This window comes from Muntiacus reevesi, chromosome 5, assembly GCF_963930625.1.
Source record: "Muntiacus reevesi chromosome 5, mMunRee1.1, whole genome shotgun sequence".
NCBI lineage: Eukaryota > Metazoa > Chordata > Mammalia > Artiodactyla > Cervidae > Muntiacus > Muntiacus reevesi.
The window spans coordinates 79,221,698-79,235,516 of record NC_089253.1 but is presented as its reverse complement, the minus strand read 5'-3'; the positions used below and the strand labels follow the sequence as shown (position 1 = coordinate 79,235,516).

The 13,819-nt window shown below is 38.1% G+C and overlaps 1 protein-coding gene across 1 annotated transcript in view; it reads left to right on the top strand.

Moving 5' to 3' along the window:
- The window catches only part of CATSPERE (catsper channel auxiliary subunit epsilon), a 134,745-nt gene extending 122,161 nt beyond the window's left edge, over positions 1-12,584 (top strand). The window contains exons 18-20 of the mRNA XM_065937129.1: positions 4,672-4,771; positions 6,484-6,570; positions 12,423-12,584. Of these exons, the coding sequence (XP_065793201.1) occupies positions 4,672-4,771; positions 6,484-6,570; positions 12,423-12,584 (349 nt within the window). The remainder of the gene's footprint in view (positions 1-4,671; positions 4,772-6,483; positions 6,571-12,422) is intronic.
- The last annotated feature ends 1,235 nt before the right edge of the window (positions 12,585-13,819 follow it).

Sequence of the window (13,819 nt, the reverse complement as noted above, 5' to 3'; positions counted from 1 at the left end):
ATTTTTATTTCCATTACTCTAGGAAGTGAACCAAAAAAAGAGATCTTTGCTGTGATTTACGTCAGAGAATATTCTCCTTATGTTTTCCTTTAACAGTGCTATAGTATCTGGTCTTATATTTAGGTCTATAGCATATCTTGAGTTTATTTTTGTGTAGGGTGTTAGAGAATGTTCTGATTTCATTATTTTACATGTAGCTGTCTAGTTTTCTCAGCACTACTTATTGAAGAGATGGTCTCTTCTCTCTTGTATACTCTTGCCTTTGTCATGGATTAATTAACCATAGGGTGAAATGGTTTATTTCTGGGTTTCTATCCTGTTCCATTGATCTATATTTCTGTTTTTGTGTCAGTATCATACTGTCTTGATTACTGTAGCTTTGTAGTATAGTCTGAAGTCAGGGAGTCCAATTCCTCCAGCTGTGTTCTTTCTCAAGATTGCTTTGGCTATTCAGAGGCTTTTGTATTTCCATATAAATTGTAAAAATTTTTGTTCTGATTCTGTAAAAAATGCTATCAGTAACTTGATAGATATTATATTGAATCTGCAGATTGCCTTGGGTAGTATAGTCATTTTGACAACATTGATTATTCCAATATTAAACATGATATTGCTCTCCATCTGTTTGTGTCATCTTTGATTTCCTTCACCAGTATCTTACAGTTTTTAGAGGTCTTTTGCCTCCTTAGGTGGGTTTATTCCTAGGTACTTTATTCTTTTTGATGCAATGGCAATTTTAAAAAATCTGCACTAAATGACATCATAAACAAAGTAAAAAAGACAAGTGGTTGAAATGTTTGTTTTTTATGTCTTTAAATATAGATTTTTAAGAATTGTGGTAAAATATGGCAAACATTTGGATGAATACCTTATGTAGTTAGACAACAGGATGCCAAATAGCAGTTAAAATGAATGAGCTATGATGCTTGTAAGAGGGAATCAAATGATCAGCCATGAATTCCAGGTTGGGTAGGGAAGGAAGAGAGATCAGGAGGGACCCACTGATGAGGAAAACAGATCAAGAGACTGGAAATTTCTGTGGACTTATCTGAAAACCTAATATCGAGTGGAAAAAAAAGTCACCAAAAGATACTTACAGTATAATATCATGTATGTACATTTTCAAACCCATAAATCAGTAATATACATGATTTATGGACACATTTATATATATTTGAAGAATACAACCTGGATGGAAATGATAAATAATAATTTTCACATTATTCTCTGTATATTTGAAATACCTAATTAAAATAAAATAAGCACCTAAGCTATAGGAGCAAGGTCCATGAAGAAAGCTGGGGAAATAGGATCAAAGGCCCAGGTGCAAGGTTCAAAGGGTAATCCATTCTTTGAGACTGTGGGTGCATGTGTGCTCAATTGCTCACCCATGTCCACCCCTTTGCGACCCTATACTGTAGCCCACCAGCTTCCTCTGTCCATGGAATTTTCCAGGCAAGAATGCTGGAGCAAGTTGCCATTCCCTCCTCCAGGGGATCTTTCCAACCCAGGGATTGAAACTGAGTCTTGCGTCTCCTGCATTGGCAGGCACAGTCTTCACTGCTGTGCCATTTGGGAAGCCCGTGAGATTCGGCAGGAAGAAGTAAAAATGACTAGTTTGGAGATAGGAATGTAGAAGTTGAGAGAGGTCATGTCTGATAGCCCCAATTTACTTACATGCAGTAGAAAGGAGGGTCATCTGTAAACTCAGAGAAGGAAGGGGTTGAGGAGGGGACTTCAGGAGAATGTCAAAGGTCACTGAGGGGAAAAGGAGCTGGCTAAGGGCCTGTAATAAGATTACTGGACAACAGCAAAGGTACAACTGAGGTAAGATACCATGAGTGGGTCCAATCCTCACACACGCTGAACTTCCCAAGTATCACATACACAGCTGAAGAAGGCATAGGTAGCATCCAAGGTTTAGGTTAGACGTTAGATGCAAGGGGAAGAGTGTATCCAGGGTTCTGGTGGGAGACAGTGGGTCAGATAATCAACCATGAGATTGGGCTGAGTGGGAGAGGAAGAGCAGCTAGAAAGGAACTTTTATGCAGCAGAGAAGCAGAGGGGAATAAGGGAAATGGAGGTCAAGGGGCAGGTGAGAGTCTGTGAAAGATGGAAGAGGCTGGGGTCAGAAAGTGGCCTTTTAGAGCAGCACTGCTTTGGACTACTGCGGCAGTACTTTTGTATCTCTGCAACAAGGAATCACTTGATAAAACTTGTTGACTCTAATTCTCCTAAGATAGTCAACCAAATAGTTGAGGTTAAGTACGGTGGGATGGGCTTCCCAGGTGACTCAGTGGTAAAGAATACATCTGCCAATTCAGGAGACCTGAGTTTGATCCCTGGGTGGGCAAGATCCCCTAGAGAAGGACATAGAAACCCACTCCAGTATTCTTGACTGGGAAATCCCATGGACAGAGCAGCCTAGCAGGCTAGAGTCCATAGGGCAGCAAAAGAGTCAGACACAACTTAGTGACTAAACAACTACAGAGGGACGGTCAGATCAATAAGCCTCAGTGTCCAGTTCAACTGGATTATAGCAATACATAGTTAATAACCCAGTATTCAATTAGGTATTTACCAGAAGCAAATTTGGGTGCTAATTAAGCCTTGAGATAGGGATGGTCGCTAGGAAGTTAGCATGTAGTCTAGATCTCTAGATTATAATAAATGCCTTACCTTTCTAGAAAACGGCTTAGGAACAGTGTTGGGCAGAATTTTACAGATAAAATAACAGATTCACTATCAAATACTAACAAGAATAAAGCAAGTCTTAGAAGTATGATTCAGCTGGGAATATGTCATCCCAGCTGCCTCTTTGCTATCAATTCCCATGACAACCCATCCCAAACTAGAATTTGGTGCTACAGAAGCAACCCAGAGGGAACAGAGGGACATAATTGCTCTACTATGATGCAGGAAGTTCAATAGCAGATATTAGGGTGTTTTAGGGCTACACAAGATTTATTTAATCAGGTACGGTAAGACACATAGACATGGAAATGACTGTCATGAAGGAAGAAGTTTATTATAAATAACAATCCCAAGAAACAGGAGGCACAGCACATCATGTAGAGCCTCATGGGGAAGCACCAGGACCTGTCAGGAGAGAGGGAGTGAGGGGAAAACAGAGGTAAGAGCCTCAACTGTGTTTTCTCTAGGAAGGAATGGAGAGACAGGGCAAGCAGGTTAGAATTGGCTATTTTGAGTAATTTCAGTGGGCTCTGAGCACAAGTGCTGTCTAGTTGTCTAGTACCTCGTCTTGGGGTGATTAAAGGAGGTGAATGGGGAGTGGGCCAGTGTGACAACTCATAAAGGAGGTGGGTTCTGGCTGGGCTACAGACTGTGGGGCTGCCAGAGTTGGACAACTGCAGAAGGACAGTCAGATCTGAGATCAGTTAGCCTCAGTGTCCAGGGTTCTGGATTGGTTGGTTTGTGTATGAAAGGCATTCCTGAGTTTACTATCTCTAGGAATTAACCCTGGGAAGGGCAGTCCCTCCAAGTTAAGCAAATCCCCAGATACTAAGCACCACTTTACAGAAAGTAAAAGACATGATTAATATAATGAGCTATCTGGAACGACCACACAGGATTGTAAACATATGTCTAATGGATCAATAGAGAGCTCTCTCCTTCCCAATTCCAAAAGTGGAACTGCCATAGTGGAGAAATTACAAATTGTAGGGAAGATTTACAAAATGTAGTAACATTCATGAGTCTCTCAGGTTTAATTAGTATTATATATCACATTAACAAACTTTAATGAAAATAAGCCATGCTCACACGGGCAAGTATTTTTGCCTGGTATTCTCAATGAAATGAATAGAACATTAAAGAGCATAATAAACCCAGAAAGCATGGGTTATGCAATTCATTACTATTGCCACTAGATGACACTGTAGCTTCTTGCTTTTCATGAGTGTCAAGTGATGCCTGCTCAAGAGTTAAGATCTTTTTTATTTAAACAAATCATGTGTGGGTTTTTTTGGTAGAAATGTAAGCATTTTTAATTGTACAAAGGTAAACATTAAGAAAGATAATATTCATGATTAAAATTGAATATCAAAGGAATGGTGGGGGTGGAGGAACAGGAAATATGATTTTATGATTTTTTATTGTTCCTGGGCTTCCCTGATAGCTCAGTAGATAAAGAATCCACCTGCAATGCAGGAGACCCCGATTTATTCCTGGGTGGGAATATCTGCTGGAGAAGGGATAGACTACCCACTCCAGTATTCTTGGATTTCCCTTGTAACTCAACTGGTGAAGAATCTGCCTACAATGTGGGAGACCTGGGTTCAATCCCTGGGTTGGTAAGATCCCCTGGCGAAGGGAAAGGCTACCCACTCCAGTATTCTGGCCTGCAGACTTGCAAAGAGTCAGATATGACTGAGCGACTTTCACTTTCACTCACCTCATCAATATATGGTTGCAACTGTTTTAAAAAGTAAAAAATTTCTGCTTCATTACTATTAGTTTTATTTTGAGAACTGAAGGAAGCCTACACAGTAGGTACTTTATAGATAAGAAAATTGAGGCTTCAAGAGTTTAAGTAATTTCTGCAGGGTTCACAAAGCCTAGTGATAAAGACAGGATTTAACCCTAAGCACATCTATCTTAAATTCTGGAGCTCTTAACTCTTCTACACTAAACTGTTATTTTGTGTTTCAGATACAATGACAATGGTTATGTTGAAGATGTTGAAGTAAATTTCATAGTGTGGGAAATACATGGCAGGGATGACTATAGCTTTAATAATACTATGAAGAAGGTATGACATTTTTGGATTTAAATAGAATTTAGCATACAATTAGACAAGTCTTTCTATTTTAAATCGATGTATAAGTTATCTAAGGAAAACAGAACCAGTCAGCTGTAGGCAGGGGGAAAAAAATACTACCTCTGTGTTAAATCCTATGACTACTATAATTCATTCATGAAAAAAGAAATCACTGTCACATAGAACAAAAGGGGTCAGAAAAGGTAATGTTTATAGTAGGATGATACAATTATTACTTTTTTATTTTCTCTCCACATTGTATTTAATGTTTGATTATTTATGGGTCTGCCTTTGGCTTTTGGCCAATCGTCATATTCATGCTAAATCAAATGAATACCACTGTAGGCGTCATCTCACTTGATTTTTTTGCAGCATTTGACCCATTGACCTTGGCTTCACTGTCCCCACACTCTCCTCTCCTGGCTTTCCTTCATCCTCAGTGACTGGTCAGTCTCAGCCTCCACAGTCAATCCCTGTTATTCTGCCTGTTCACTTTGCAGGCCATGGGAGAAAGGCCTTAGTACTAAGACCAACACAGATTCTGCCTGATCTGGGAGAATCCCATATACCACAGAGCAACTAAGTCTGTGAGCCACAACTATTGAGCCTGTGCTCTAGAGCCCAGGTGTCGCAACTACTGAGGCCACATGCCACAACCACTGAAGCCCATGCACCCTAGAGCCCACGCTCTGCAACAAGAGAAGCCACTGCAAAGAGAAGCCTGGGCACTGCAACTAGTGAGTAGCCCCACTTGCCACAACTAGAGAAAAAACCATGCAGCAACAAAGACCCAGCATGGCCAAAAAATTTTTAATAAAATTTATAAAAAATTTATCATCCATATATAACATTACTTTAAACATAAATCTTATAAAATTATAAATAAATGGTACTTCTTTAACTTAATAAAATGTGGATACAAAAAACCCTGTATAAAACATCATGCTGCTGTGCTGAGGTGCTCAGTCGTGTCCGACTCTTTGCAACCCCATGGACTGTAGCCCACCAGGTTCCTCCATCCATGCGGACTCTCCAGGCAAGAATATTTGAGTGGGTTGCCATGTCCTCCTCCAGGGGATCTTCCCAACCCAGGGATTGAACCCAGGTCTCCTGCACTGCAGGTGGATTCTTTACTGTCTGAGACACCAGGGAAGCCCATGAATACGAGAGTGGGTACCCTATCCCTTCTCTAGGGGAACTTCCTGACCCAGGAATCGAACCGGGGTCTCCTGCATTGCAGGCAGATTCTTGACCAGCTGAGCTACCTGGGAAGCCCATAAAACATCATACATAATGGTAAATATGTGAAAGCCTTCCCTCTGAAATCAGGAATAAAACAAGGAGGCCTGTTCTAACCATTTCTATACAACATTGTTCCAGATGTTTCTCATAAGGTAAAAAATGAGCAAAAAAAATAAAATAATAATAAAAATAAAATAAAGGTTGGAAAGGAAGAAATAAAACTGTCATATTTACAGATAACATGATTGTTCATCTGAAACAATTAAAATTAATAACTGAGTTTAAGAAGTTGTCTCTGTATAAGATTATTATACAAAAGTCCATTGTTTTTCTATATATCAGCAAACACTAAAATTAGATGTATAATTTCCAATGGCACTAATTAAATACTTAGAAATAAATTGACGTGCAAAACATATATATATATATAATCTTTCTGTATATATAAAATCTTCTGACAGAGCGGTTGTTTGAATGAAGCTCAGACATGGAATTCAATGATTGAGCTTAACAAGCACCTCCCATTAGAAGAAGTCTGGGGACCGGAGGTAAGAAAAACATTACCTTGTAAATTATTTATTTACAATAACTAACTTGGCATTTTAGTATTAATAAGTGCTTAAAGGAAACAGTTTGGGTTTAAGTTTGATTTTGTAAATCAAATCCAGTTTTTCTGTTCTATTCTAAAATGTTTCCTCTTAATTCTGTTTGATTTTCTGTTGCTCTGCATTACTAACAATTTTGTTTTAATTTTCTCTTCTAAAAATCTATCTGCAGATTATTAAATATCTGAAACACATGTTAAAGCACCGAGACTGAATCTTTCTAAGGAATGCCTGACATTTCAATTTTCATACAACTAAAAGATCTTTTCTGAATGCCAGTTATCAATACTATACTGTTTTCAATTTTTTTCAATTGAATTTTCTTAAACTGAAATTATTTTATTTGGTAAATCAAATCATATCTCATGAATAACATGTGACATATAAGGTACCTCAGCCTTCAAAATGTAAACCCTATAATGGAATATTATTTTTGCTTCTCCAGCAGAATCTATACATGTCCAGACAGAGATGAACAATGTGTATTTTCCTCTACATTCCCAACTCCAAATCATCCATTTTCCACCCATTACTCCCTGTCTTCCCAGTAACATGAATCTAGGCACTTTACTCCAACAATCCTTCGAACAGTTCTTCCAACTTAACATAACCTTCAACTCACTGCTCCTACCACCCTCACCGCACCCCCAGTTCTCTTTTCCCTTTTTATTTTAAATTCCACAGTCAATAATCATATCACTCTATTAATATACACCCTCAATTCCTTTGCTCCCCTCGCACTTCTTTGTATTTCTATAGCTAATCACATCCCTGGTTAAATTCAATTATCCACCTTAGCTATGGTCAGAGAAAAACAAACCCTTGCTGACTTGTTTCACTTTCATTTAATGATTAAAATGGTCCCATAATACCCAGCAAATGTTACTGTATTTCTTCAACTTGTTGCTTCTTCCCCTCTCACAAATAGTTATTGCAGGCTTTCTCCTCTCTCTTTAAATCTCCAGCAACTCTTTCCCCATCTGCATTCTTACATAATGAACTTGCTTCCTACTTCACCAAGAAAATTATGGTAGTTATTAAATCTGGTACAAGACCCTTCTATCTAATTTTATATAGAGAAGCACATATCTTAAAACATGAAATATGTTTCTCTATTTTTTCAATATTTTTGTTTGTTTTTAATATTTTGACAGCTACAATTCCATAGAACTAGTTTCCCTTGTAATGCAACCTGTCTTACATTATGCTTTTAAAAACATTATTGTGAGAGGGGCCCATAGTAGTTCATAGGCTTCACCAGATTGCCAAAGGGGTCCATATAAAAATAAAATAAGATACAACTTTTATCTACTTGGACTTCCCTGGTGGCTCAGACAATAAAGCATCTGCCTACAATGCGGGAGACCTGGGTTCAATCCCTGAGTTGGGAAGATCTGGAGAAGGATATGGCAACCCATTCCAGTATTCTTGCCTGGAGAATCCCATAGATGGAGAAGCCTGGTAGGCTACAGTCCACGGGGTCACAAAGAGTCGGACACAACTGAGCGACTTCACTTTCACAACTTTATTTATATTTTAAAATCTATATATATTTATACACACTCACTATTAGGAACCCCTGATATAGATTAAAAAAAAAAGCAAAGGACTAAATCTTGGGTCATTTCAATACTTAGAGATGGAGTACATGAGGAGTGGTAAAGGAGGTAAAGGGCTTCCCAGCTGGCGCTCGTGGTAAAGAACCCACCCGCCAGTGCAGGAGACATAAGAAACGTGGGTTCCATCTTTGGGTCGGGAAGATCCCCTGGAGGAGGGCATGGCCGTCCACTCCAGTATTCTTGCCTGGAGAATACTATGGACAGAGGAGCCTGGTTGGCTACAGTCCATAGGGTTGCACAGAGTCAGACACATCAGAAGCGACTTAGCACACACGCACAAAAAGGAGATAAGAAAGGAATAATCCAAGAAGCAAGAGAAAATCCAGGCAAATACGATGTTCTGGACTTCCTAGTAATCAAGTCTCCTCAGAAGGAGGGAGGGATCAACTGTGCTAAACTCACTACTAAAATAGGTCAACTATGATGACTGAAAAAAATGATTGTTTACTTCATAACATAGAGATAACCTTGACATGGAGTAACATAGAGATAACCTTGACAGGATGAGTTTTGGTAGGATAGTGAGAGACTCAACCTTACTGAAGTGGGTTTAATTAGCAAGGAAAGAGAGAGTTCAAAGCAGCAGGAACAGACATCTCTGCAAAGGAGTTTTGTAGTAAAGAAGAGAAATAGCTGGAGAGCAATGGGTAAAGAAAAAAATCTTCTTTTAATAGTTGAGAGACATAACCACATATTGACTGATGGGAATATTCCAGCAAAAGAGAAAACTGATAATGCTTCAGATTTAACATGTCAGAAACTGAGCTTCTGATATCCACCCGTCACACTCACTCCTCCAATATTCTTCCCTACCTCAGTTAATAGAAATTCCATCCTCCCAGTTTGGTCAGGATAAAAGCCTCTGCATGTCATCTTATGATCCACATTTGGTCCTTCAGGAAATCTTGTTGGCTCTTTCTTCAAAATGTATTCAGATTTGGTCACCACCCTATTTCAAGCCACCATCACCAACCATCTGGGATATAATCACAGCATCCTAATTGGTCTCCCTGCTTCAGCCTTGCCCATCATGAATCTATTCACAACATGGCACCAAGCATGATGCTACTAAAACATAAATCAGAACATGCCACTCTTCTGCTCAAAAGCCAAGCAATGGTTCTCATATCACTTAGAGTTATGACAAAGCCAACAGAACTTGCTGTATCGCATCCCCTCCTGACCTCCATCATGACTAGCTAATACCTTTCTTCAGGTCTTTACTTAAAAATCAACTAGTCAATGAAGATTTCCCTGGCCACTCCACTGAAAAATTTAAATATCACCCCATGGCAGTTCCTCTATCTCCCTCCCCTATTTTCTTAAATGTCATTAGCATTTATAACTCCCTGATACATGACATAGTCTATTTATTTATCTTATACATTATCTGACTCCCCAACTAAGATGTAGGCTCCATAAGGAAAGGGAATTTTGTTTGTTGTTTTCAGTGGCATCTGACTCATTACAGGTGCTCAGTAAATATTTGTGAAGCCAATTAATTAATTATAGGTCACCTACCTATTATAAGGAGTATTATTCAGCTATTTAAAAATCATAAGGAATTAAACTAGTAATGGAATCAGTCAAAAACAAAACTTACCCTTCTAACTTCTTACTGAAGGATATCCAAGAATCTGGGCTTGAGGATAGATGTAGGTTTCACTCTGACTCAAAATCTCACAAAGGGCACCCAAATGTTATGAGATAGGATAAAATAACATGGTTCTAGGAAGCAATGATCTACCTGATAACTAGCATTCAAGTAGCTCACCTCAATCAGTATGATACAGTACCGTTATTGTTTAGTTGCTAAGTCATGTTTGACTCTTTTGCAACCCCATGGACTGTAGCCCATCAGGCTCCTCGGTCCATGGGACTTCCCAGTGGGTTGCCATTTCCTTCTCCAAGGGATCTTCCCAACCCACAGACTGAACTGGTGTTTCCTGCGTTGGCAGGCTGATTCTTTACCACTGAGCCACCAGGGAAGCCCCAATACAGTGCAGTACTTCTCAGATTTTAGAATTATGTCAAGGTGACATCAGAATCACCTAGAGGACTTGCTAAAACAGATCTCCAGGTCCTACCTCCAAAGTTTCTGATTCATCAGATCTGGGGCTAAGCCCCCCAAGTTGTATTTCTAACAAGTTCCCAAGTGATGCTGATCTGGGGACCACATTCTAGAAACATTGAAATAGTGGCTTACATTCCATAAAGAATTCTGAAGTGCCCACACCAGGCCATAAGTGTTCAATTCTACCATATGAGAAACAAAAATCTCACCACTGAAAGGATAGGTTCAGTCTGGAGTTTGAATATAAGAGAAGGCAGGTACCTGCAAAGATTAGTTATGTCCTAGTGAGTAAGGCTATGCTTACTAAACAGTGTCACTGTGTATTTATTCAACATGGCAATCAGAGGTACTGTCTTCCTGAAACATATACCTGAAGTGAAATAACCTTCCAGTTCTTAGAGCTGCACTAGTTCCTGCGTAGTCCTGATTCTATAAGGATGAGTGACATTTGTATTAAAACCTGGGAAGTAGCTTACAGACTGTAATTTCTCAAGAGAAAATTTGAAGGACTCACGAACAAAGGTTGCATTTTCACAGGTTCTTCCAAGTTAACGTTAGAATTTGAGAAGGAAAGGGAGAATATGGATTATGAATGGCTAGCTACATACTTAATAACTCAGGATGTGAGCTGAGTTTCTGGACATGACTCTGTAGTAATCCAAGACGTCCTTGGCTTAAAATGAATAGTAATTCATGAGGCCAGGGACTATATGAACTGTTACTGATTATCATCAAAACCAAGTAAAGTTAAGAAAGTACACAATATCTGCATATTGAAAATTGTCAAAAGGTAGGAAGAATGTGAAGAAAAGCCCTAGAAATAATTACCACTTGAGTAAATCAAATGGTAGTTACTCATTCAAAGCTATGGAAAGAATTCAGCCACAGTGAGAATGCATGACAAAGAGATGAGCAACACTTTAAGTAGGGTGTAAAAGCATACAGGATCTACAAGTATCCAGAAGAAATGCCATGTATTATTTTAGGATTTTATTTTCTAAACATAACTTTAATAAAGTGACTTAAAAAAATATAGTGTTTATGCTTTTAAAAAGGGGAAAAAGAAATAAACAAATATCCTTTCCAGTTTGTATCTTGAGACCCACAGAGAGACAGTAGTGGTAAATAGGAATAAATAAAACGCCTAGGGGAAGATTTTGAGAGAGCTGATTCTTAGGTAGGTCAATAAGGAGTATAGGGCCCTCAAGGAAGAAGTCCGGGGCTCTCCAGGAGGAGAAAGGGACAAACTTTTTTTCCCTACATTCCTTAGTCTTAGTCACTTATTTTTTTAAGCCCAGAGCTAATAATAACAACAAAACTCATCTTGCTCAAGGGTATGTTTTTCCTTAAGCTTTGTACTAAAGGTTATATAATAACAATGTATCCTGTTTGAGGACATATTTCTCCTTCTTAACAAGAATCTTCTGACTAATCTTGTTATAAATTAACATGTATGTTGTGGGAGTCAGTTTGGTAAGACCTTTCTGTTGTTAGTTCTAATCTTATTAATTTAAGATGTATTGTTATGGGAGTGGGTCTGGTAAAAGTATATAAGGCCTTCATAAGACTAGCTAGTGGGGCACTTTCTGTCCCCCTTCTAATGTTTATGTCAGAAGCTTTCTCTGTCCCTTTTTTTACTTTAATAAAACTGCTACACAAAAGCTCTTGAGTGATCAAGCCTGGTCCCGGGTCCCAAAGCTGTCTTTGGAGATCACGAATCTGACATCATTCATGGAAAGCTATCAATTTAACTACTATTGTATCCATACCTTATAATCAAAATTGTATCTGTCCCTAAATTAAGTATCCATGAAGGATTTTGTCCTTTTTAGATTTAGGGAAATAAAATACTTACAGGTTCTTAACAACCTAATTTATTATTGTTTGCAAATAAAGTGTTTGCTTTCACTAAGCTTCACTTTTAATCAGACTTTAACCCAAGTTAGCCTCTAAAAATACTAGTAATATACAACACTAAAATGATAAAAAGAGGTGAGAATAATTATTATATCTTTAAATAATTTTCCAAAATAAACATATGGGAATATAATTTTGTTTATAAAATTCAGATAATGACCTTAAGGTTTCTGTTTTCTATTCAGAACTATAAGCATTGTTTTTCTTATGCTATTGGAAAACCAGGAGATTTAAGCCAACCATATGAGATTATCAACAAGTCTAACTATAACCATTTGGTTTGGCCCTTGGACCATTCTGGAATGTATGTGTTTCGTGTGAAGATCCTGGATCCAAACTATAGGTGAATATGAACCTTCCATTATAATAGTTTTAGCATTAGTTTCTAAAAGTTACATTTTTATTTTCCTGATTTAACTTGACATCACCAGGCCATCCAGTCACAGGCATCCCTCACTTTATTACGCTTTGTTTTACTGTGCCTCAAAGACATTGCATTGAAGGTTTGTGGCAACCCTTGGTCAGTGAGGTTTATCAGTGCCATTTGTCCAACCGCATTTGCTCACTTCATGTCTCTGAGTTACATTTTAGTAATGCCTGCAATATTTCAAACCCCCCACCAACAAAGAGACTATGACTTCTTGAAGGCTCTGATGATGGTTAGCATTTTTGAGAAATAAACTATTTTTTAATTAAGATAAGTACATTCATTTTTTAAACATAATGCTATTGCACACTTAATAGACTATGGTATAGGGTAAACATAACTTTTATATGCACTGGGAAGCCAAAAAATTGGTGTGACTTGCTTGATTGCAGTATTCACTTTATTGTGGTGGTTTGAAACTGAACCCACAATATCACTTAAGTATTCGTGTCATGTTTGCTTTTTCATTTTGGAGCAATCATGTTAAACATTCCGTGGCAGTAAGAGATAGGATTTCATGTTCAACATAATCTATGCACAGTTAACATGCTGAGTACTTTACTATGTTTCATTGCTATGATAGATGCAAAATAGAGCATAAGGATAATCTCAGCCTTCAAGATGCTTGTAATTAAACTGGTTGGGGAAGGAAGAGCGGAGGGTACACCTAAGACCACAGGAGGTTAAATCAGAGCAAACACATATCTTTCAAATATAATCGTTTGTATTATTGATAAGCACAATAATAATTCAGAGATAGGAAAAATCAATATTGAGCATCAGGAGAAAATTTCCCAGAGGACAGGGAATATTAAGAATTTATACTGTCAGAGAACTAAGACAGACCCTTCAAATGAAAGAAATCACACTAATAATGGAATTGAGCTGGACATTAACATGGTGGAAAATTTGGGGTTGGCCAAAATGTTCGTTCATTTGGCCAACCCAATACCTTGCATGAGGAAGGTAAAAAACAAAGGATGCAAATTAATCCAAGGCAATTCATAATGTTGAAGTCAATTTCAAACCATGTCCTAGAGAGCCTCTTTAGTATCTTTACTAGAGGAGCATTGTGAAGAGAGAGTAGTTCTAGGAAAAGTAGCCTAAGAAGAAAGAATCCTATGAACAGAACGTAAATTACAGATAAATGAGAGA